At 37.8% G+C, this 24283-nt stretch overlaps 1 protein-coding gene across 1 annotated transcript in view; it reads right to left on the reverse strand.

Moving 5' to 3' along the window:
• Positions 1 to 24283, reverse strand: part of abcg4a (ATP-binding cassette, sub-family G (WHITE), member 4a) — a 47999-nt gene that overhangs the window by 21443 nt on the left and 2273 nt on the right. Inside the window, exon 2 of the mRNA XM_036580452.1 lies at positions 15590 to 15827. Coding sequence (XP_036436345.1) covers positions 15590 to 15818 — 229 coding nt within the window. The 5' untranslated portion in view covers positions 15819 to 15827. The remainder of the gene's footprint in view (positions 1 to 15589; positions 15828 to 24283) is intronic.

Here is a 24283-nt window from a genome sequence, read left to right on the forward strand (position 1 = left end):
ACTTTTGTCCACTTTTATAAATAACACCCTCAGTGTAAAACTGATGAGGCACCAAGTATACACTACATGTCCAATAGTTTGTAGACACCTGCTCATCCATTGTTCCATGAAGGATATTAACAGGGAGTTTGTCCCCTTTTGCTGCATGAACAGCCTCTTCTCTTCTGGAAAAGCTTTACACTACACTCAAAAAATGAAATGTTTTTTACTTAAAAATGTTATGTCAAGCGATTCCATGCAACTGTGTTAAGTAGATTCTAAGACACTTGATTAAGTAATATGTAGTTAATGAATTCAAGTAAATCACACTAAACTGAGTAAGTTCTAATTAACTGGACTGGTTATTTCTGTGTATCACTCAAAACTGAAATGTTGGATTTACTTAAAGATGGATTTTGGAACATTGCTGTGAAGATTTGATTGCATTCAGCCACAAGAGCATTAGTGAGGTCAGGACCTGATGATGGATGATTAGTTCTAGATCACATATTTCACTCTAACTCATCCCAGAGGTACTGGATGGTGCTCCATCACTCTAGAGAAGACAGTTTCACAGCTCACTGCTTGGGGGCTTTACACCTCTCTAGCTACCGTTTGGCATTAGGCATGGTGTTCTATGGCCAATTTTTTTTTTTTACGAAAATCATACAAACTGTGTGTGCACAACTGAACATATCAGCATTTTTCAAATTTAATGGCTTTTTTGATAAATTTTAATCAGGTGTTTCACCCTACTACAGTACTGAAACTGCACTTTTAATGGTATTAAATGATATACAGCAAAATATTGACTCTAGTAAAGTAAGAGTTCTGGGATTGCTAGCTCGTAATTTGATACTGTAGATCACTGAATACTCTAGACAGGTTGTAAAACTGGGTTGGACTTTCTGGAACAGCCCTTAATTAGTTCTTATTTAGAAGGCCAGAGTTACTATAAACCTGATAGGGTGGCTATGACATGCGGAGTTCCCCAGGGATCCGTTCTCAGATCCCTTTTGTTCAATTTGTATATCCTCCCTTTAGCACAAACCCTACGGAACAACAACACTGATTACCATATTAGATGCAGATGATACACATATATAACTGGCTCTGTCATTAGATGATTATTTTCTTCAGTTAACCCCTTAAAATCCAAGGCTTATTACATTTTAAGGTCTATAATTCATTAACTACAGGGACTTCAAAGCAAGCTGGCTGAACTATTCTTAGGTTATAGAAATGTGTAATAAAACTTTGGGCCTGCCAGCAGACTCTGCTATTTAAGAGGTTAAACAGGAATAATTGTGTGAAATTGTGCTTGGTGACAAAGAGAACAGACTTTTTAATCAGTGCAAACCAAAGTCGGAATCTTGGTATTCTAATAGACTCAGATCTCAGCTTCACCAGCCTTCTGTTATCTTACAAAACACAGCCAGAATCAAATGTTTGGTGTCCCAACAAGACCTAGAACAACTCATTGATGCTTTTATCTCTACCATAATGGTCTCCCTAATTGGACCTCTCAAAAAGACCATTAAACAGCTGCAGCTCATTTAGAATGCTTCTGCAACAGTTTTGACCAGCACCAAGAGAACAGAGCACATCACTCCAGTTCTAATATCTCGGGCTTCCAGTTAAGTTACGAAACAGATTTAAAAGTGCTGCTATAAGTCTGTAAATCACTGAATGGTTTTGGCCCAGAATACATCTCAGATGAGTTGAAAGAATATAAACTGGTTAGGTCTCTTAGATCTATGGATACAGGTCAGCTAGTAGAGACTAGAGTTCAAACTAAATTATGCTACATACAACAGGAGCCAACTCTCAGAAGATCTTGGTGGGCCCCAAATGTAGCGAATCAGGTTAAAATCCAGGTTAAAAATGTTTACGTTTTTGCATACTTATAAATGAGCTCTAAGAGATGCACTTTATTTCTGCGTCTTCAATCTGTATGTATTTTTACTTGATTCTACTTCATTTTTATTAGGTTTTATATTACAATTATGAAATGTGCTATACATTCTACCAAAGTAGTTGAAACTGCAGTCCTACAGTAAAAAAAAAAACTTTATTAAAAAAAACTGCTGTCCTATTTTGCATGTCACTACCGAAATACAAAGAGTTTTAGACTATAGGTGGGGCCATTTTATAGTAGGAAGTAAGATCTCTGTCCCTCATGGCCACATGGTGAGCAGTTTGGTCCCATTGTTTTGAAGTAAATGTGTCCCAAAGTCTGAAAATCAGTGTGTAACATTAAGAATTATCACCACTGAATCACATATTTTCTGCAATTAGGTGAACGTTTTGTGTTTTGCTGAAAGATATTACGACTTTATACGTGTACAACTGTTCAAAGCTGTGTTTGCTAGTCATGTACTGCCTAACGTTTCTGCTCAAAATGCACTAAAATTGTCACTACCAAAAATCACTACTGAAACATTTGGTTAGATTTCAGTAGTGTTATGATTGTTTTGGTAGTCATAAAATGGAATATTCAATCATTTGTTTTAATAAAATAAACATAACTAAGATATGAGGTCATTCAAAGCAATGGATTTTAGTCTGAAGTCCAAGTCAGTTAAAAGTCCAAAATAGACTTTCAACCAATTTAGTGGAATGACCCATAAAAATAAACTTGACTTGCCTTAGCAATAGGTGCACTTGAAAGTAGCTGAATTCACTCATCAGAACAGGTGTCTGGATACATCTAGGCATACAGTGTATCTTGGCAGATGCTATCTGGGCTAATGAGAAAATTGTGTGAACTTGATTTTTTGCCAAACTATTGTTGACTGGAGAATCTCTCACATTTTCATGCAGTGACTATAGTCCTAAATCTGATCAAACTCATTTTAAACATGATAGGTACCTAACCTGATGAAGTCACAGTGGCACCCTTTGACTATCTGCCAGTGTAAAATATTAAATAAAATTATCTGGGACTTTTAATAAGTGTACAGCTGCACTTTCAAAAGGAAAAGGAACAAAAGACAGAGATATCATGATATCCTTCTCATTGCTTTTAGTCTGCTGCTCTGAATAGGAGATGAAATCCTTATGTGATGACATCTCTGGAATGTCATTTTACGGTAATAAATTAAGTGAATACAGATAATCAGATTCAGTGACTCGGAGGAATAATTTGAATTAATTTTGAATGGATGAACTGATGTCATACTGAATTGAGCACACTTCATGATAAGGAGCTGCTGAGGAATGTGACAGTCCCACACATTTGTGTGTGTGTGTGTGTGTGTGTTGTAGAGCATGAATGGCAGCAGCTGTGTGTGGGATACTGTGGGCTTAGGCTAAGGCACAGATCCAGAAACGTTAATGATGCCCACAGTGCGTTTGTGATTCAACAATATAACCTCACATGGCAAAAATACAGACACTGAGGAGAATTAGACCTGCTTCATTAGACCTTTTTATGCACCCATGTGATTGACACTAAAAGCAATACATGGTTTAGCTTCCTTTTATTTCAAAGAATGTTTCAGCGAAAAATCAAAGGTGAACAATTTTCCCCTCTTATCCTAAATGTAGTCCATCAATCAAGACATAATTTGTGCCTGACTCATTTTGCACTGGAGGTACAGGGCTAACATACAGCAAGGTGCAAAAGTCAGAGACCACCCTTCATTTATTTAATTTCCAGTCAAAATGGCCATTGTGTGGCCCATTACGTGGCCCATCTGTCTTTTATTCTATTGTCCACTTTTAACTTTGGTTTTCATTTATGTACAGAAAAACATCATAATTCATTCGTATATAAACATTTTCCAACCTTTAACACTTACAGTTAAACAAGCTGGTTTTCTTACTGTATCTATCAGACTCATATGTCTAGTACAGGTAAGTAAATGACCTTTGCTTTGATTGGCTGGCCTCATTCGAAATGCAGTCCAAATTAAAACATTCCTCATAGCTTCAGTGTGAATGGGCAGAGCTTAGCTGCTGTAGGCAGTGGGCGGGTATATGCAAATATGTTGGTATCACAGAAACAGCACATTTAAAATGGATTGTTTTTGCAGCTTAGTTTCCATACGTAGACTGTACAGACTGTGGAGCAAACAGTGTTTTGAAATTTCGGCAATGTTTTACACTATATACTCTTTTATTTGATCATGATAAGGGAGCTTTAGGTACAAGTTACGTATGAGGTGGTTAGATATAAGATATTAAATATTAGATATAAAGTACTCCATTTTCATAAGGAAAGGGAGAGTCAAAAGAAACAAGTAAAAAAACAAGAGTTTCTAGATCACTCAACAACCGTGCAAGACCTGGTAGACCACCAAAACTGTCACCATCAGATAAACAGCCTGTAAAGCTTTGATCAAGCATCTTCACAACTGAAAAAATCCACAGGTGTTTCTGTCCATCCTTCCACTGTGAGAAGACAATTCAGTGCTATGAGTGTGAAAGGATGTGTAGTTGTCAAGATGCCATTACTGAGAAAAGACAATAATGCAAAGAGAAAAAAACCTGCAAATCAAAGAAAGAAGCTCTCAGAACAATGGACTGTCCACTCCAGAGTCCAGATCTCAACATATCTGGAATTATTTAGAAGCAGAATGCAACCAATGTCTAAAACTGAATTTTGGAGGTATGGAAAAACATCCCTCCAGATTCATTGAAAGCAAGTCTACAGAAGGAGGAGGACATATACATTTTATATTTAGTTGTTGAGGCTTCGGTGTAATATTCTGTTAAAAATGAGTTTTCTGTCTAAAGTAACTGAATAACTGAAAAGCTGAAAAAAACCCTAATGGCCTTTTTGATTGGAATTTAAATATCTAAAAAGGTGGTTTCTGACTTTTATACAGTACAGAAATACCACATAACCAAAGTCCACATAACCAAAAACCAACAAAGATTTTGAGTGAAATAGGCTTCCATTACATGTTAGCTACATTAGCCTCACAGCTCTAGTACAAAACTAAAGAAGCAAAATTCAGACAACAAATGTCTGGCCGACTGAAACATTGAGTGGTAGGGGGGAAAATTAGTAAATCAGATTTTTTCAGAAAACCTTATCTTTAAGTCAATTTATAAAATTTTATCAGTGGCATTTCTAAACTTTTATGGGCTCTTAACAAAAACTCACAATCCACTACCAACATTCTCACACAATTTCACTCTAAACAAGGCAGGATATGCATTGCTCAGCATCAGAACCAGCCTAGGAAGGTGACATTCTCCCTGCTGATGCTTTAACAGCGCCAGATGTTTCATTTGGATCAAATAAGCATACTCCTTTAAAAAAAAGTTGTACAAAAAATTGTTATATTGGGCAAATTAGTTCTTTTCCTCTCACTTTCTCATAATTTCCTGCACTTTATGGCACCACTTGTGCTGTGCCGTTCTATTTTGTCCAGATATTAGGTAACTAATAAACTGCTAGCTTCATAATGATATTTGCAGACAGGGGCTCACGGTATTGCTGGATGGAAGCAAAATGTTTGACCATCTGTGCATGATGGGAAAGTGATGGGCTCTTATAAGAGGTTCATTATCAAGGAGCGTTGCACTGTGACATTATTACCACCGTATGCCTCAAACATATTAAATTCATCACACTTGTTTTCAGCGAACTAACTCTTCACAAACCTGCTGCTTTCCAGGTCAAGATACACCACCCTCTCATCTGATTCACAAATCTACCAACGACAGTACGCCACATAGTTAAAAACAGTAGTAACAGGCCTCTTGAAGCCTGAATTTTGTATGTACATTTATTCACTTTTTAAAGAACAGTATGTTACACAGTGTCAGAAAAAGGCATGGCATGATGCTAATTCATGATGTATAAACGTCCATTAAGCACATTAGCCTCATAGCTCTAGCACAAAACTACAGAAGCAAGCTTTAGACAGCAAGCATGTCTTGGCTGACCTGCTATGTTTGGAGTGAAGGGAAAAGTTACCAATTTTTGTCGAACTATCACTTTAATATTTAATTGTAACACAGTGTTTATTCTTGGATGGATGACATTTTTTCAGCTGTAGGCTGGCACTGTGCAAGACTGCGTTGGTAGCCTGGCTCATGAGAAAATGCAAATGAGGCAACGTGTGAATCAACAGAAGTGACAGGCAGTGTGTCTGCGCATGTGTGTGTATCCTTTTGTATGTGTCTGCTATATATGTGTGCATGATAGTGCTAAAATAGGGGTCTCAAATTACCAGCATGCAGAGAGCATCCAGATGGCCTGTCAAATACAAATTTTGGGAATCTTTGGTCAAATTACATTTTTTGGTGGATTTTTTTAGGTTAAAATAAATGCACATTCTCTATAGGGAACAAACTTCTGCACATTTAAATGCACAGTTACTGTTTATTTGCTAAACTTAATATTTTGGAAAATTGAGACATGCAATTTAAACATTTATCAAGGCATTTACCAAGATTATTGCACATTTGTATTAAATATTATATGTGAAATTCAGCAAATAAACAGAAATTTTGCTCTAAAATGGGCAGAAAATGGCCTTATTTAGGTTTCTTTGCTGTTGAGGATTTTGTAACTTATTTTCACTTTGAAAACCAACAAAACAGGCATACAACTGTATTTACCACCTATTGTTCAATCTGGCCTGTAGATCTTTTGTCTTTTCGTTTTTCTGCAGCTAACTATCGACCTCTGCCATCTCATTTAATTTTATATTATATTACAAGCTACATAAAATCAGCTTAGGCTGATGTTGTTTAATGCAAAAAAATAATAGTTCGGCATGCATGAGGAACCATTCCACCAAAAACCTGACCTGAAGGGGGGAAAGGTTGTAATTTAGCCATAACAAATTTAGCAATTACTGTAATTTAGAATGACAGTAAGTTAAATCTGCCTTGGATTTATTTAGGACACAGCAGTAGATACAGCATGTCAGAATTAAGAAATGAATGGAATTATAAAATCAATCCACTGAAATCTAGAATTAACTACTCATTTTGCCAACATTCAACTCGCACTTGCATTAGCAGGATCGCCAGTGCTTTCACAATAAGAGTCCCATTTAATCCTACTGTTAAAAATATTTATAACATTATATGTATTTATATTACTACTGTGACTATCTTGTAAAAAATGTCAGCTTAATTTATTAAACTGTCAACTTATTACACTGCGTCTTGTGAGTTAACTCAACCTGAGGACACTAAGAATTCTGAGTTCACCCCACTTAGACTTCTTAGTTTAATTAAAACTCCTCCTAAAATTCTAACTCACATTTTTAGTACTGCTCTTTCTATTACACAATGCCCACAGGCATTTTCTGGACTCCCAGTTCAGGATAGCTGTGGCATCACTGGGGGTCCAGCCCACAATCTTCTGAGTGGGTTAGTGCTTGGACAATGCTTACAGTACTTGGGGACCCCTCCATGTCACTGTGAAAAAAGATTTGTTGTTTTAACTTTAAAAAAAAAGTAGGTAATATGGCTGACTTAAATTCCAACATCAGCTAATAAAGTTACTTAACAGAACGTAAGATACAGATTGTTGTTTTGTTAACTTATTTGTTGTCCCACTGGATTAAAATTTTAGGTCACACACAAATAAATTTGCAAAATATAAAGTTGCAAATTTATATTTAAGTTTTCTTAACAAGGTATTTCATGTGTCCCAAGTACTAAGGCAGATTGTGTTGGACTAACTAAAATATTAAACCATTTGAAACCAATATTTTTCAATTTTTCTATTCAGGTAGAAAAAATGCTACATAGGTCAACAAATTTAATTCCTTTTTACTACTACTAATGATAATAATAATTACTACTATTATTATTATTAGACGTAGTAGTAGTACGTAGTAGTTATCATTGTGTTTACATAAAAACTACTAATAAACCTTAAGAAACTAATATGTGCTTAAATGAGTATAAAGAGTGTTTGACAATATGGGAAACTTTTTCATGCAGTGAGGTTGAAACTCTTGCGCTAAAACCTCCAAACAGCTTTCTGAATCTTTCTGAGAATATATTTCAGTATAAACACAAGGAGCATTGCTTGACAGGAAAACATATGGCAGCAAGGCCTCTTACTAATAGGTGTGTAATAACACTCAACAAATCAAAGAAAGCCCTCAACAAATCAGTTAAAGAGAGAGATGATTCCGAGCCTTTACACACACACACCCACCCTGAGGCAGCTGCCAAATAAATACACATACAGTATGAATAAATGAATACTAAACAGGTAAACAAACAAATAGGTGCTCCAAAAGAAAGAGAGAGAGAGAGAGAGAGTTAGAGAGCTTGCTCTATGATTGTAAACATACCGTGTGTTGCAGAGATACAACAAGAGATAGAGATGGATGGAGACAGAGAGAGAGAGAGAGAGAGAGAGAGAGAGAATACGGCTGTCTGTGTCTTTACATGTAGGCTTATATGACATGGCATTATTCACACCATTCTGCACTGGCTGCAGGACAGCCGGGAGCTGAAGAAGCCACTGTGTGTGCAGGCTTTATTTACCATTAAGTCAGCACTGACCAATCACCAGCCTGTCTCTGCCTGCTGCTACTGGGGCAAAGACATGAGTGTATGCATGCGTGCATGTGTGTGTGTGTGTGTGTGTTTGTGTGTGTGTGTATTTTTGTACATTTTTAAAAATATCCTGACTTTCTAGAAAAAAAACAGCAAAAATCCAACCTTATCTACAAAAAATGGCCCTAGTTTTGTAAAGTGTTTTCTTACAAAAGTTACATGTTTCAGATTTTTTAAAGAATGATTTTTCGCTTTGAAAACACGTCAGTTGTCTGGAGGTGTTCAAACATTTGCATACAACTGTAGATACCACAACAAACAAATTAATTTTCTGTTGGGCATTTCACAAATTTAGCCCTGTTGTTTCCAACCAAAACTTAACAATGGAATAAGAGTAGAATTAAAATACTTGCAGAGTTTAAAACAAACACTACGATTATATTAAAGCTACACTATGGAAGTTCTTGAGATTTGAAGACCTCTCTGGTGGAAAGGTGTAATTGCACGCAACACGTGAAAGAATGTATCATGTCAATTGTGCTTCAAACCCCTTCCTCGAGAGGATGAATCTGATGATTGTGAGCAAGAGCATTCAAAGAGAACTCAGTCAAAACTTTTTCTCCTGACTTAGTAATGCTACTTCTTCCAATTTTAACAAAAACATCTTACATAGTGCTGCTTTAAATAAAAATTAACTACAAATTACATGCATTTTCTGTTTCACCAAAAAGCCCTGTTTTTATCTGTATGATGAAACTAGAGCCATGACATGTGTTCTAAGGATGTTTTTTGATCAGGGCAAGTACAAAAAAAAAACTAATATAGTCCAATGAGATACTGTTCTGTATAGTTCAATCATTACGAAGTAAACAAAGTCATTTTGAGTGGTTTGGTGTGAAATGCTCAATTCTAGAGAAACTTATTTACTTATTGTTTACAGTGGTGGTGATGGGAACCAGACGTCTGAAGAGTTTAATGCCGTACTTTAGCCACACCCCTGCATTTTAGAGCTGGAAGTAAGACTGTATCCCTGTCCCTCATGGCCACATGGTGAGCAGTTAGATCCCACAGTTTTGAAGTAAATGTGTCCCAAAGTCTGAAAATCGGTGTGTAACATTAAGAACTGTAACTACTGGCACACATTGTTATGATTTTATGTGTGTACAACTGTTTGAAGCTGTGTTTGCTAGTCATGTGCTGGCATTTTGAGTTACGCACAACATCAGTTAAAATTGTCAAGACTGAAACAGTCACTACTGAAACATTTGGCAAGGTTTCGGTAGTGTTATGATTGTTTTAGTAGTGACAAAATGGCATGTTGTTTTCTAAAGTCCAAGTCAAAAGTTAAAAGTCCAAAAGGTGTTTTGAACTCTGACTTTGAACCAGTTCGGTAGAATGATCCATATTTGTGTTGCAGACATTGCGACTCCTGGTTTCATCACCACCACTAAAGAAATCCGAGCCAGTGAAGTTTCTCTACAATGAACCATTTCACATCAAACCAGGCTGAATGAGTCTGTTTACATCTCAATCACTGAATTAGGCAGAATTCTCCTTTAATACAGTGAAACATATGTGTGTATATAGTATGTGTATGTAAGTAAAGGGCCAATGGGCCAGGTTATTCCAGGCCAGTGTTAGTTAAGCAGTGCAGCAGACAGCTCAGCACTCAGTGTTGGTGAATGAGAGTGAATTATTTACCATGTCGAAAGTCTGCTGAGTGCAGCACAACATAGACCCCCGGCAACGAGGGTGCATGCAGGATGGTGAATGTGTAAGAGTGTGAAAACGCAAAACTGTGTGTGAACGTGCATCTAACCCTGCATGTGACTCAGTGTCTGTGTGTGTGAGAATGCAGCGAGCTGCAAGTGCATAAGAGATCGAAAGCAAGAGAAGGACAGAAAGAGCGAGAGAGATGCACAATAAATCATTAGTATTGATCTCAGTAGGGAGCAAGTGAAAACATTGCCTTTACTATGTGTCGCTGCGAGAAAATGCTGTTTTACCAACCCCCTTTTTTCTGACAGAGGCTTTTTGGCCTCCATTCTGTACAAAACTACAACTTAAGCAGGTCACTTGTACCAGCAGGAACAGTATTTTTGCAGAAACAATACATCGGGCATCGGTATGTGGACAGTTTTAGTAGTACTAGGGACGAAACAGGCCTCAAAAGCAATAAAACTACACTAAAACTATACTAGAGAGGAACATTGAGCCAAAAAGAAACCACACAATATGGTCATAATAAAACATGCAGCTAATTAAATTAATTGCCGCATTAATTTCTGTGCTATTATTTGTCATTTGTCAAGATATTAGTGTGAACAAAAGTTATATCACATACATATTTATAAATGGAAACTCTGCTCCTTTACAGTAGTATGCAAAAGTTTGAACACTCCTGGTCAAATGACAAAAAAAAATATTAACCAATAATATCATGTATCATGCCTACCTTCTTCCACCCCACGTATCATTGAGTGAAAATGCTCAGTATGAAAAGAAAAGGCACTACAATTTCCTATTAACTGACTTTTAATTAATGCTCATGCAAAAAAAAATAATAATAATAATAAACAATGTTCCCAATAGCCCACTCATAATTAGTCCAAATATTTTTTTACATTGGAACGCCGAGTAGCTAAAGGGTAATGGAAGAGTATGTACATCAGTTAGCATTATGCAAACTCTTCAGTTGCATGTAAAGGTTTAAATGCCCCTGGTCAAATCATGTTTTTTCTGTCTAAGTAAAAATGAGTTAACCCATCTACTACAGGGAACACACTTAAATATGGCAAATTTCATGCACAGTTTGAGTTTATCTTTTTGGAAAAAATAAAACATAACATATAAAATGTGCTATAACTTTTGGACAGGCTGCATTTTATGTTTCAATTTTCCCAATATGTTAAATTCAGCAAATAAACAGTAATAGTGCATTAATATGTGAAGAAATGTGTTTAGAATTTTTAGAAAATCAACAAAATATGTAATGTGACCGGGGTGCGCAAAACTTTTGCACAGTACTTTATGCCTATATCGTTACACATAACCCAGATCTCATGAAGTTGTTATCTAGTCTCAAATAGGGCTCTGTGGTTTCTGTATGGCATACTGTTATTTAAAAAAATGGACAGAAATACAGACTAAATTCAAGCTTCAAAGTGGCTGCTACCACGTCTCTCAAATGGCACAACTTACCGCAACATCTGCTACAGTCCCTATGGAATTCTAGCAGTGAGTCACATGAACACTTTTAATGAGGCTAAAGTTAGTTTCTTATTCGAATTGTCTGTTCCTCTGTAAATGGTGCAGCAGTTCCATTCTTCCACACCAGAATGCAACTCCTGCAGCATTAGGGTGTCTACACACTAGACAACACAAGGACAGAGCGGTAGACACATACACATGCAGATCTTGTCCACCTAGAAGGTGTGTACACGGCTAGAGCGGGGCGGAGTTTGTACAGTTCAAAATCCAGTGGGAAACTAAACATTTGGACCAGAAACAAAGAAATATGGGTAATCGAAAGAAACTTTTGCCGATGGCCACATACAGAACCAAGCAGACAACAGCCACGAAGGCAAAGAAGTCATATAGAACAGTTAAACAGTGCATAGCGTTGCTGTCCTCAATCTTGGATTTTCATCTGTCTTCAGCCTGTGCGTTTCTATTGGTTGATGTGCCTCCACGTCAGAATGTGTTGCAGCAAAAGTTAAAATGGCTTGAACTTTTTCGACGCTCCATGATGTGTCTTTTCACTGCATACAGACATGTTTCTGCTGAAGCAGCGTCCTAACTGAAATACACTGGAGGGCTGACGCTGTATCAGCCTCTACTGTGTGGGCACCCTTAAGATGAAATTAAGAATTCAGACAAGGCAAGCTTCTAAAAGACGTTTTATTTGCTGGTGACAGAAATATTAGCTTATATTTTACCTTGTAGCAGTGGTATAGAGCTGCCGCTGCTGTTTTCCATGTTTAATAATCTTTCAATTAGGCTGCTGTTCATATTCGTAGTGAGTGACATATCTAGAACCTCCAGAAGACCTAGAGCGACGTTTTTCTCATGAAATTGCTCCCATCCATTGTAAATCAAAACGTGATTGGTTGATTCTTCTTCATGATTATGCTGATGGGTAATCTAATGCATTAGGCCTTCTCTTTAGCTCTTGAAGTCCTACTCAAAGTCCTTATAAGAAAGGCTGTTCACTTGATGGCCATCTTTAAAATGCTGTCGGGCAGTTATTTCCAGACATAGACCAGACTTGCACCTCTTTAAATGGGGAGAAACCAAAATGCTTGAAACTGAAGGTCAAAAAAACATACTTGCGACTTAATGAGGAAGCCGATCGGCTCTTTTCATTGAAGGGTGGGACTTTCTCCGCAACCAGACTCCATGTTGAGTGTTACAAGTTTTCCCATTCATATTTCAACCAGTGATTGGTCTCTTCCTTTATAATGTCTCAGTAACGTCTATGAGGACAGAACTTTGTGCAAAACATTAACTGTGCATTTTTGTTTCATGCTGATGACATCCTAACATCATATAAACATGGGGAAAAAATGTGAATAATCTTTAGTTTTGGGATGCTCAAATGCTTTTGTGCCATTGTTTTTAATCAATCTGTGAAGAAACCTAAACATACGTGAGAGAAACACTTTAGATTCACAATTACTTATCTTAATAAAGTCATTTCATTTCAACTTTTTAATTTTGTTCACACCCTTTAAGTACAGGCATGAAACAAAAAGCAATGCTTCATGTAAAATCTGTTCATTTGCTTTTTTTTTAAACCAGTGCTAAGATAAAGTTCCTTGTATGTTATGTTAGCGCCAAGCTAGCGGGGTTAGCTCAGCATTGAGATGGATTTTGATGTCGGCTCTAGTTTAAATCAAGACATTTTAAACTCATAACAGGCAAGTAAGAAATATATCTTGTACTTTGTGTGTTTCAGTTTTAAGTAAGTCTTTTTGTTAAGGCTTGAACTCTTGAAGTTTGTCTTTTATTATCCAAGCATTAGCATGTTAGCTGCTTAGCTTTCTCCTAACTTGCTCAGCCCACTCCAGGGCAGATATCCAGTGACAAAGAATGGAGGTGTCAACAAGTTAAATAGAGTCTGTCAGCAGAAACTTGTGTTCAATTGGCAATCAACTGGCTCATAGCATTCCCATTCTTGCTATAGTTCCAGCTTTACTTGGCTGTCATGCTAGCCAGAAACAGCACAATCTCCCAGAAACATTTCAGAGACGTTTAATGATAAAATGACAAAAAACGGTAACTTACAAATGAGCACATTTTCCATGGCTTAGCTAAAACAGTGATGAACAATGCTTCCGTTCCCTGACCAGATATTTTGGCCATAATCTTGAAATACTACAGTCTCGTGAAAAATAAGGTGGATAGGAGAGAGCTTAGCTATATCAAAGACATTGGCAATATCTGCTTAGATACCCCTGACAAAAACAATTCCTCTTTGCCCAATTTTACCTGGACATTTCTAGAATTTAACCCTTTTGTTTCCTTCCAAAACTTAATGATGAGGCAAGACCTGTACTTTCATATTGGCAGAGTTTAAATATAAGCATGATTATATTAACTAAATTAGAGGCATGTTTTTTTTTTACTTCCCAGAAATTATTAGGCCTTCTCTAAAGGCCTAGAAGGCCCCGAGGTTCACCTTATGTCCTAGCATTGGGCTTTTGTCATTAAGATTATGAATTCAATCTCTGGGAATGCCACAGCCACCCATGGCCAGGAGTCCAAGGGACTAACTAGCCTTGCTCTCTCTGGGTGGGTAGGATAGGTCCCCCGAGCACCTAGTATGATACTAGCCAGTGTGGGTGTCTGTTTCATGAAGTTACAGAATTGGCAGTTAGTGTTCTGCTCTAAGTGTGTTGAGCTGTCCAGTGACTTTGTGTAAGCAACAGTTTAAAAAGATGTGGTGTCTGGCTTCACACTAGCCTTCACCCTCCCAGCTTAGCAGTATTATTGCATAGGTCACCAACTTGGTGAGCAAAAAAAAGTTTGAATATATGTCCTAATCCAGTGACAGACAGTTATTAATAATTTATTTTGTTTTTGTTATGATACGGTTTTATAATTATATTGTGTTTATTAACCTCTCCCCCCATTCATTTCGACCCCCTGTGGACATATAGAGAAGAGGCTGCACAGTGAAGTTGGAGCATAGGTTCACATTCAGCTTTGGCATTTATATAGTTTAATTTTTTGTTCAGTTTGTCTCCCTCATGATTCTGAGTGTATAATTTCAGTTTTGCTGATTTTAGAGATCAGCTACAGTACATTACCTAACCAGAAAAGAGCATTTCCAACATTTTGTTGCCATTTGTTGCTAGCATCAGTGCCACTATGGTTAGTGAGTGAGCAGCCAGCCAATGCTGGAGTTGCCAGCCAACATGGGACCCCCCCAAATACCAGGAGAGAATTTCGCACACTGGTTAGTGCCTATGGATGGGGAGACCCTAGCCAGTGGGACAAACGTATGTTGCACTGCAGGCTCTGTGCAGTTTCATATGGTATACAATGGCTTTTTCCAGCTTTGCATTATAATTGTAAGGGCTGTGCCCCAACCCAGTGCCCCCCATAATTGGCAGCTATGTAAGGCAAAGACCTAGCTAATGGAACCAAAGTGCAGTGCACTGCCAAAAAACAGTAGCAGCAGTTATGAAGCCTGAACTTTGTCCCTGCTTTTATTCATTTCTATCCATTAAGTTTAAAGCAAATGATAACTTAGAAATGCACTTTGTACAATGGTTTGGGAAAGGGGACAAAATTGTGTAAATTCTATTTTCCGCTGCTTTGGGATAAGGGGAAAAATAGTGTAAATTGTACTTTTCACTGAATCACTTTACACAAATGTATTATACTCCCTGACAAAAAATTCACCAATGTGGCTATTTCAGCAGGTCCTCACTTGGATTTTAACTCCTTATTATTCAGTAACCATCAATTATTCAGTAACTACTATGAAACTAATATGTAGCTTATATAGTTAAGAGAGTGAGGAACTGAAGTGTGGACACACTGACAGATTTGTAGAGTTTAAAGGACTAATTGCCATTAAAGTCCTCAATTCTATTAAGGGAAACTGCTGCAGTACCTCTCCTCCTCCAGCAGGGTCCCTCGTGGATGGTGTACGAGAGCTCTGTGAACTCCAGGTCCACTGTTGACCGTCGGGGCAGATGAGAAAACCTCTGCGCCTCTGTAATGTGGTTCTCCACCTTCTTCAGGTGGGTCAGCAGGGCTGCGTCTGGAGGGGCTCCTCCCGCTCGCTTGGTCTCTTCCATGGGGATGGAGACTGAGCCCTGCTCTAACGATTTCTCAGCCATACCAACGACCTGAAAAACAGGAAGTGAGGTGATCGTGAGTAAGCTTTTACTAATCAGCATAATCATATGTAATAGGAAAGTACACTACATGACAAAAGAATGGAAGCAAGCATTGATTTTTCATGATTAACAGTTAAAACAACAAAACATGATGTCAGAGGTTTTTCCATTCCATTGTTTTGCACTGACACCCTGATAAGGTTGATTCATACGCCTGTGAAGATATCTCTGTCAAGATGGGCTTATGGGTAAGCGCGGCTCACATAGGCTTGCAGAGGCCACACTGCGCAGTCCCCCAAAAATCTCAGCTACACTTCATTCCCAAAGAGACCCAAACAATACGTGATCTGAATCAGAAGTAGCCAAAAATCAAATGCAGCATTTCTAGGATAGGATGGCAGAAGAGGTGTGACACTGAAAACATTAATACAAACCATCTTCTAACTGTTAAAAAAAACTGTGAAATGAAGTCATTCTGTAGGTGGCTAATGCTCATATTAGCTAACTGGGTTTGAAGCAGATTTCTCTATGGAAAAATGAAAAACTAACTAAACTAAGTAAGAATAAATAGATTATACATGCTACAAACAAGCTACCGTTACCGTTGTGCATTGAAATGACATTGCATGAAAGTCTGCTACTTAACTTAAGCACTATTATATAACATCAGCTACTCAAACTATTGGCTACTACTGCCAAAGCAACTTAATGACCATGTTTGATAAACCTTGCAGGTTTGCGTGGGGTATTTTAGTGAGGTTGCCAGGCTTGTGATCTCAATTCAGTACACAGCAGTGTTAGTTTCCTCTCCTTAACAGGCAACATTCTGTAGAAAAATATGTACAGACAAACATATTAGATTTGTTTACCTTAGTGCGTACCTGGTCTGGACACTGTCCCTCATGGTCATATTCAAATTATGTTCAAATATGTTGGCAGACGCCTATATGTCACAGATCGCTCACAGATATGTAGACACAGTAGCATAATACGACCTTTACTGTAAAGTGATGTGATGTAGGAAAGGTCTTTGCACACTTTATTGATAACAGTCCCAAAGCACTTTACAAACCCTTAGTTTAAAACACCTTATTCAATTCATCAAGGCTTAAAGAGAATCTCATTAGGGGAAACAGGAGGATCTGATCAGAACTGCAAAAAACTCTGCAGAATCAACAGGAGCTAACCAAATGAGGGGTTGGTTTTACACTGTTGCTAAGTGAGACTTTTTTGATTTATAAAAATAAGTTAACATGTCTTCTACAGGAAACTTACATATTGGATTTTTACTGAATATAATAAAAGTGAAAAATAAAACATTATATATAAAATGTCCTATAACAAAGTAATGTAATAAATAATGAAATACTCATTTCACACTGTTAGAAATAAATGTACAGTGCAGGTACATTTTTCATTCATCAAGGTACAAACAATATAAATGTACCGTCAAAGGTACAACAGTGGTTTTAATTGTGTACCTTAAAGTTTTTCCCAGTGCAAAAGTATATATTTGTATCTTTCATAACCTCTTGTTTAAAACAGAATAATTAAATAAAAGGCCTGGAGACAAGACTATAAGAGGACCTGTCTACATATATGAATATGCGGAGGTGAAGGAACGTGTACAGTAGCCCAAGGACTGTGTTCCAGACAAGACTGCACAGTGGAAGAAAATGTAATAAAAATCAGTAGATTCATTAACAGATGATTAACAGGGCCCACTCATAATTCTCGTGTTGCTTCTTTATATAAATAAACACACTTATCATTTCATTAGCAGTGCAATAAGCAGCACTGAGTAAACAGTTAATGAGTAATGGTGAACTCCATTACTAATAACTAAGTACATAACCAGTTACCATGTAATAATAAATGCACTTATTTATTCATAGCTAAATCATGAGTAGTTATTTTTTGCCATTCTTCAGTCAAACAAGTAATATGGGGGTCCTTACTGTCATATTTTTAACGCTTTATAACGTGGCACATGTTTTCAGTAGGAGACAGGAAGCCAGTCTAGCACTTGCACTCTCAGATTACATCCTATCTTGCCCTGTTTTCCCCTTACTTCTCTGGCCATGTGCTACTGTTTTGTTTTGGTTTTCCTGCTCCTCCCTGGCTTCGCCCCTTTGCCATGCCCCTCACCTGTGTCTGATCTGTTGCCCTGCCCTGTAATTTTTCCTAGGTGTTTCTTGTTCATTCCCCTAGTATTTATACCCCTCGTGTTTATCCTGTTCCTTGCTTGCCATTGTTTGTTGAAGTATGTTTTCAGTTTCTAGTTTAGTGCGTTTACTTACAGTATTTCTACTACTCTGTTTTTTTTCATTACTTACTGTTAGTTCTTTTAGGTTCTCAGTTTGTATTTTGTCTTGTTTTTTGTCTTTTTTTTGTTTCTGGTTTAACCTTGCTGTCTTCATTATAGACACAAATGAAACTTGTTGCTCGTACTTGCAGCCGTGTTACACACATGCAGAATGTGATTTGCCATGTTTAAATAAACATGAGTGTCCAGGAAAAAGATTGCATCTAAAAGTACAGGTTGCGAAAATAAATATCTTTCAGTGTTAATAGTGCTTTCACAGATATGCAAGTTACTCACTAATACCCCCCATACCATGACACACCCTGACTTTTTTTAGCCCATTTCTGATGAGCCTGAGCCCATAGAAGTCGGCAGCGTTTCTGGACGTTGCCAATATATGGTGTCCACTGTGCATAGGACAGTCTTAACAGTCTTGCATTTGTGAATGCAGTGACAAACAGTGTTTATTGACAACATATTGACAACATAGTCCCTGTCGTGATATCCATTACAGAAATATACAAATGGTTGTGGTTTTTAGCCTTGCAGAGATTATTGCTTTTTTGATAATATTATGCACCATAGAGGGTAAAATACCTTAAATACATACACTTGTTGAGGAATGTTGTTCTTTAACAGTTGGACTATTTGCTGATGTATTTTTTCAAAGTTATGAGCCTGAACCCATCCTTGCTCCTAAAGACAAGGGCTTTCCTGGATGCTCCTTTTATACCAAAGCATGATAGCATCACTACTAAACACACTACATTTAACAACATTCCTAGTCTTAAACTGCCTCTCTCCCAACTTTTTTTGGAACGTATTGCAGGCATCAATTTCACAGCAAGCATGTGTTTACAAAACACAATGAATTTGATAAGATATCTTGTCTGTGTAAGCTTTTATTGACTAGAAGGTCAAAGTGGATATACAAATCACTGCTTTGCGTTTCACATACTGTCGCAACTTTTTTAGAATTGGGCTTGTACATCTCACACACACTTGCGCACTCCCTTTTTGAAGGGGCAGAACTCTGATGAGTAATGAGTTATTCTGAGGGTGTGCTTGAATCTACAGCGCCACAGCTGCGAGGTCACGTGGGATCCAAGAGAAGAAGACGAGGAGCAGAGAGATAAGAGCGTCGACTAACGGGTTTATCATTTTCGGTGATGAAAGAGGACCCGGCCACGTTTGAGTCGAACATCTCCTGAACAAAATTCAATTACGCCGGCGATTCTTCTGAAAGAAAGCTGGAGAAAATTGCTTGATTGAAGTTTTAAATATTTCTGTCCTCTGTGGTCCCGGATTTGCAGCAGTTCTGTTAATGCTAAGTCTCAAGCACAAAAGGTGCTAATTATAATGGCTATTGGCTCTCAGATTGGCAGCATTTGGGGCACAAAACTGATGTATGTGAAGTGAGAAGCACCGCATTTGATCACACAGAAGAATGTAAAAGAGCAAGACAGCAACAAGAACCTTGGGCTCAAGATCAGAATCATGATAATGTCGCCTTCGTTTGTGGTTTGATCTCATGAAAAGATCACTGTTTCAAATAGGATATAGAAATTTCCAATATCTAAAAAATCCAATAACTGATAACTGATAATATCGGCTGATATAATTTTGTTTTAAAGGACTGTGAAAAATTCTTATAAACCTAAGCACATGGATCAGCACATTGTTTATTTTGGCTATGTATATATAACTCCATTTCCAAAAAGTTGGGACGGTGTACAAAGTGTAAATAAAAACAAAATGCAATGATGTGCAAATCATTTAAACCCTATATTTCATTGAAATATCAAATGTTGAAACTGAGAAATTGTATTGTTTTTTGAAAAATATATGCCCATTTTGAATTTAATACCAGCAACATGTTCCAAAAAAGTTGGGACAGGGGCAACAAAAAGTTGGTAAAGTTGTGTAAAAAACACCTGGTGGTTAATTGGCAACAGGTCAGTACATGTTTGGGTATAAAAAAGTATCCCAGAGAGGCTGAGTCCTTCAGAAGTAAAGATGAGGAGGGGTTCACCACTTTGTGAAAGACTGCATGATCAAGTTATGCAACAGTTCAAGAATAACATTTCTTAATGTAAAATAGCAAAGAACTGTTGCTGTTCATCATCTACGATAAATAATAACATTAAAAGATTCAGAGAATCTGGAGAAATCTCTGTATGCAAGGGACAAGGCCAAAAAACAGTATTTGCTGGCCATGATCTTTGGGCTCTCAGGTGGAACTGCATTAAAAACAGACATGATTCTGTAGAGGAAATCAGAGACTGAGAAATACTGTCAAGCAAGAACATCTTGTAAAGCCACCATATTTCTGAATGTATAAAATGTATAAAGTGTACTCCACCTTAAATTTTGCTGCTCAACTTCTTTGTCTTTTTTGTCGCAAGCAAAACAGATGCTACCAGGTAGCCTGAGCCGATGGTCTGACAGATCTAGCAACAGTAAATAAGGAGGGAGGGTGGGGGGAAGGACTTCTTAGAATTTTGCAAATGGTCAATTAATGTCCAAACACTAAAACCCAACCACATTTGCTCCTATACTATGGAAAACAAACCTGAATAGATTTTCATCCAGTCTCATTCACAAGTGCTAGCACACCTATAAGTTACCCTATTGAATTCATATACTGTGCATGCTTGCAAAACAAAATTAAGTAAAATTATCTGATTAGTTGACATTCTTCAAACATTGCAAGAAAAAAACACACATCTACCCATAAAGATGCTTCTGTAATTGATCAATCTGCAATCTAGCATTTAGAGTTGCGGTCTCGGCTTTTCGACAGAAGAACACATCAGACAAGTGAGAGCTCATTTCCTGTGCTGCCGAGAGATGAACGGCATGTGATAGTGTGGTGGTCGTAATTCCAGGAGCGTTGCGTGAAAAGCGTGGATCCGATTACAGCCTCACATCATCATAGTGCTGATTCACAACAACCTTCTGGAAAACATAGAATGCCTATACACACAGATGAGAACACAGCAGGAACACACTGCAGAAAAGGTCACAAACGTGACATGAAAATAAGGCATGGGCCATCACCAGAAAAACACAAAACCCACAGCTCCTCGGTTCGCAGGCAATTCTCTTTTAGCATAGCATCCACAGCAAAAACAATGAAGCAACCGCATAGGATCAGACCACATATTCCATCTCATGGCAAAAGGAAAACAAAGACAGAAGCTGTACTGGGGAAAACACTATTGACCGCACTGAAGAGGCCATAGCATCAAATGTGTTATAGTGATACGCATCAATAGCAATGCACTTAGGCCTCAACACAGTCTAAACCAGTTCCTGCTATTGTGCTGAAGAGCACCTCAACTCTCTCGCTCTCAAGAGTGCATATGAAAGATACTGCCAGCTAGCACGTCCTCCTATTAAAGCACTGATTAGCCAGACTACCACGTTCAAGCCATCAAGAAGACTACAAAATGACTCAAGACTCTTACTAGAGGTGGGCAGTATGATGATATTTTATCGTTATTGTGATCAACAATACCTTTTCTGGGTATATTGTTGACCAATTGCATGTTTCATTAAAGTACAATTAGTCCTGTTCAGTTGGATTTAGTGTAGTACAGTATATAAAATGTTAAATTCAAATCACTGAGTTTTTGATAGCACTAGTGCATTGTATCAAACTATTGTGATACAACATATGTATTATGTACCCTGAAAAGTCTTTGAGTATTGTGATATAATATTTGTGCTTCATAACCCACTCCTAACTCATCTACAACCCAGGGGCCAGATTCCCAAAACACTTAGGACAGACGTAACCCGCTAGGAAAATCATATTTCCCAAATCACAGTCATAACTGGCTGCTCAAGAGATTCTAAGCACTTTATTGTTACACGTCCGTCTTATCTGGGGGCTAAATGTGCTAAAATTTAGGGCTGCCTCAGAGCAGTCCCATCATGATAAGACCCCATATTCATGATCGCTAAATGAAGCAGCATGAAGAGAACAATCTGACTTGCTGCAGAACACACTGAAATCAAATGACATTTGGCCACATTACCACATTTCCTAGCCACTGTGTCCTGCAAGTCAGAGATATGAGTGTTTTCAGTGCATGCAAGTAATTTTTTTCATCAAGCATTTTTTCGGTTTCTTAGCTGTTTGTGTAAATCACAAAATCCAACCTTACATTACTTTAATCACCATCTTGTTGCCTACAACATGACAAGCTCAGAGCACGTGACAAGCTCAGAGCAAGGACTAACTTGGCTTAAGTACCAACCTTGTACTGCAGGGTTAGTTGTTACAACTATGCCACCTTTAGTAAACAAAGACAAATAAGGTAAATTGTGTGTTTTTGTTCCACATGTTCACACAGATTTTAAAATGAAAAAGAGAGAACATCTGAAAACAGGAATTTTCTTCTGCTTTATTAGTATCTTTCAGATGTTATTATTTTAGTTATAACAAGTATATTCATAAAATTGACATTAACAGTTGGTAAAGCTGTAGTTATTCAGAAACAATGCTCCATATTTACTGATGTGAGGTATTTTTATTTGCTGTCCTCCACTGAACAAAAAATAAATTTGTCATGGTTTGACACAGTCTCATGTCAGTGTTCATATATAATTTGATGTGTGTGTTTGTATTTATCGATTGAGTTGTCTGTCTTAAAGACAGGTAATATATAATGCAGTATGGTCGGAAAATATATTTGTTTCGTACAACATAGAATTAACATTGTTTGCACTAATTCATCAGACTTTTCTAGCAAGTGTTACAACTGACCCTCTGTCTGTTACAGCTACCCCACCCATGGGGTAAATTGTAACATTGCAGGTCCCATCAATTTCAGTGGAGGTGTGCATGAATGGTAGGTGCTAGAAACAAAGTTCAAGTGTTTGTATGAAGCAAGGATGTATATGTTGCTTGTATTAAAACATGATTATTCCAACTTAAATATTTAAAAATAATTTCACAAAAACCAAAATGTGCGCTCTCCCCAACTCTGACGTGCCACCTTCCCTTTGAATTTTAGCCCAGTGTTATGGTACCTTAGTATGTATCTTGGCCTACTTTAGCATGTATCATGTCCTATTCTTCCTTTGAAACTCAAAAAAGCCTACTAGGACAGCCATCATTAGCAGCTTTCATGATGTTTTGAGGATCTGACCCCAGGCCAAGAACTTTAGAGAAATCCATCTGGGTAAGTCTTTGAAGATGCTCTTATTACTTAAGAGACAAGCACTTAGAGTCAGTGTGAATCGGAAATCATAATATGATGTATTTCCAAGTGAAACACAGTATTAGAGAGGCTATCAGACTAGCTCAGCATTTTCACTTCAAGATTGCTTGAGTAGTAGGTAAAACATAATTTTACTGGCTAATACACTGTAGCGGCCACCACTATTAAAGAAGACATGCTACAATATTTCAGCCTGCTGGTGCATGGTGACACAGCCAAAAACTCAAAAGATGTTTTAGTGGCAGGCAAAAGGAAAATTACAGAAAAACACTGACTTAAAACGTTGATTTAAAGAGACTACTGTGCACTACTGCCCCTTGTAGAGATAACCAGGAGTGCTAAATTCCTCATTTCTAACACATCCTGTTGGTGCTAAATAGGGCTCTTATAGCCATGTTGTTTCAGAGAGTCTGGCTGGCTGGTTGACTCACATGACAGTTCAGGTTTTAGGCTCTATCCACAGACAGGCGGTACTTCATGCAAGCTGTAATTGAGCAAAACAAAAGCCATGTCACTCTTGAGCTTATAATGCCAGCCAGGCTGGTGCATCTAACTGAAGCGCAAACTCTAACAGCAGGCCACCAATCATCCGGGCGAATCCATATGTGAAACACAAGCAATAAATCCACCAATAAATCCACCTGCCCAGCTACCAACAGCACGATTTGCCTTCAAGATTCATAGTGCAGTGTGTGTTTGTGAAAATCTCAGGTGAGGGTGGTAGGGGAGGTTCAAGTTGAGGGTCTCTATTGATTGACCTGCCATTAGAGGGCTTCCATTACTGCTAAGCCACGTTTTCCCACACTGCAGGTAGTCAGATGCAGGCAGGGTGCTTACGGCTCAGCCTCTCACACACTGGGATGGAGAGCTACTAGAGCCTACACTGAACCATTAATATGGGCATTCAAACACAGCCTTATGTGGCTCAT

This window comes from Colossoma macropomum, unplaced genomic scaffold (assembly GCF_904425465.1).
Source record: "Colossoma macropomum unplaced genomic scaffold, Colossoma_macropomum, whole genome shotgun sequence".
Lineage (NCBI taxonomy): Eukaryota > Metazoa > Chordata > Actinopteri > Characiformes > Serrasalmidae > Colossoma > Colossoma macropomum.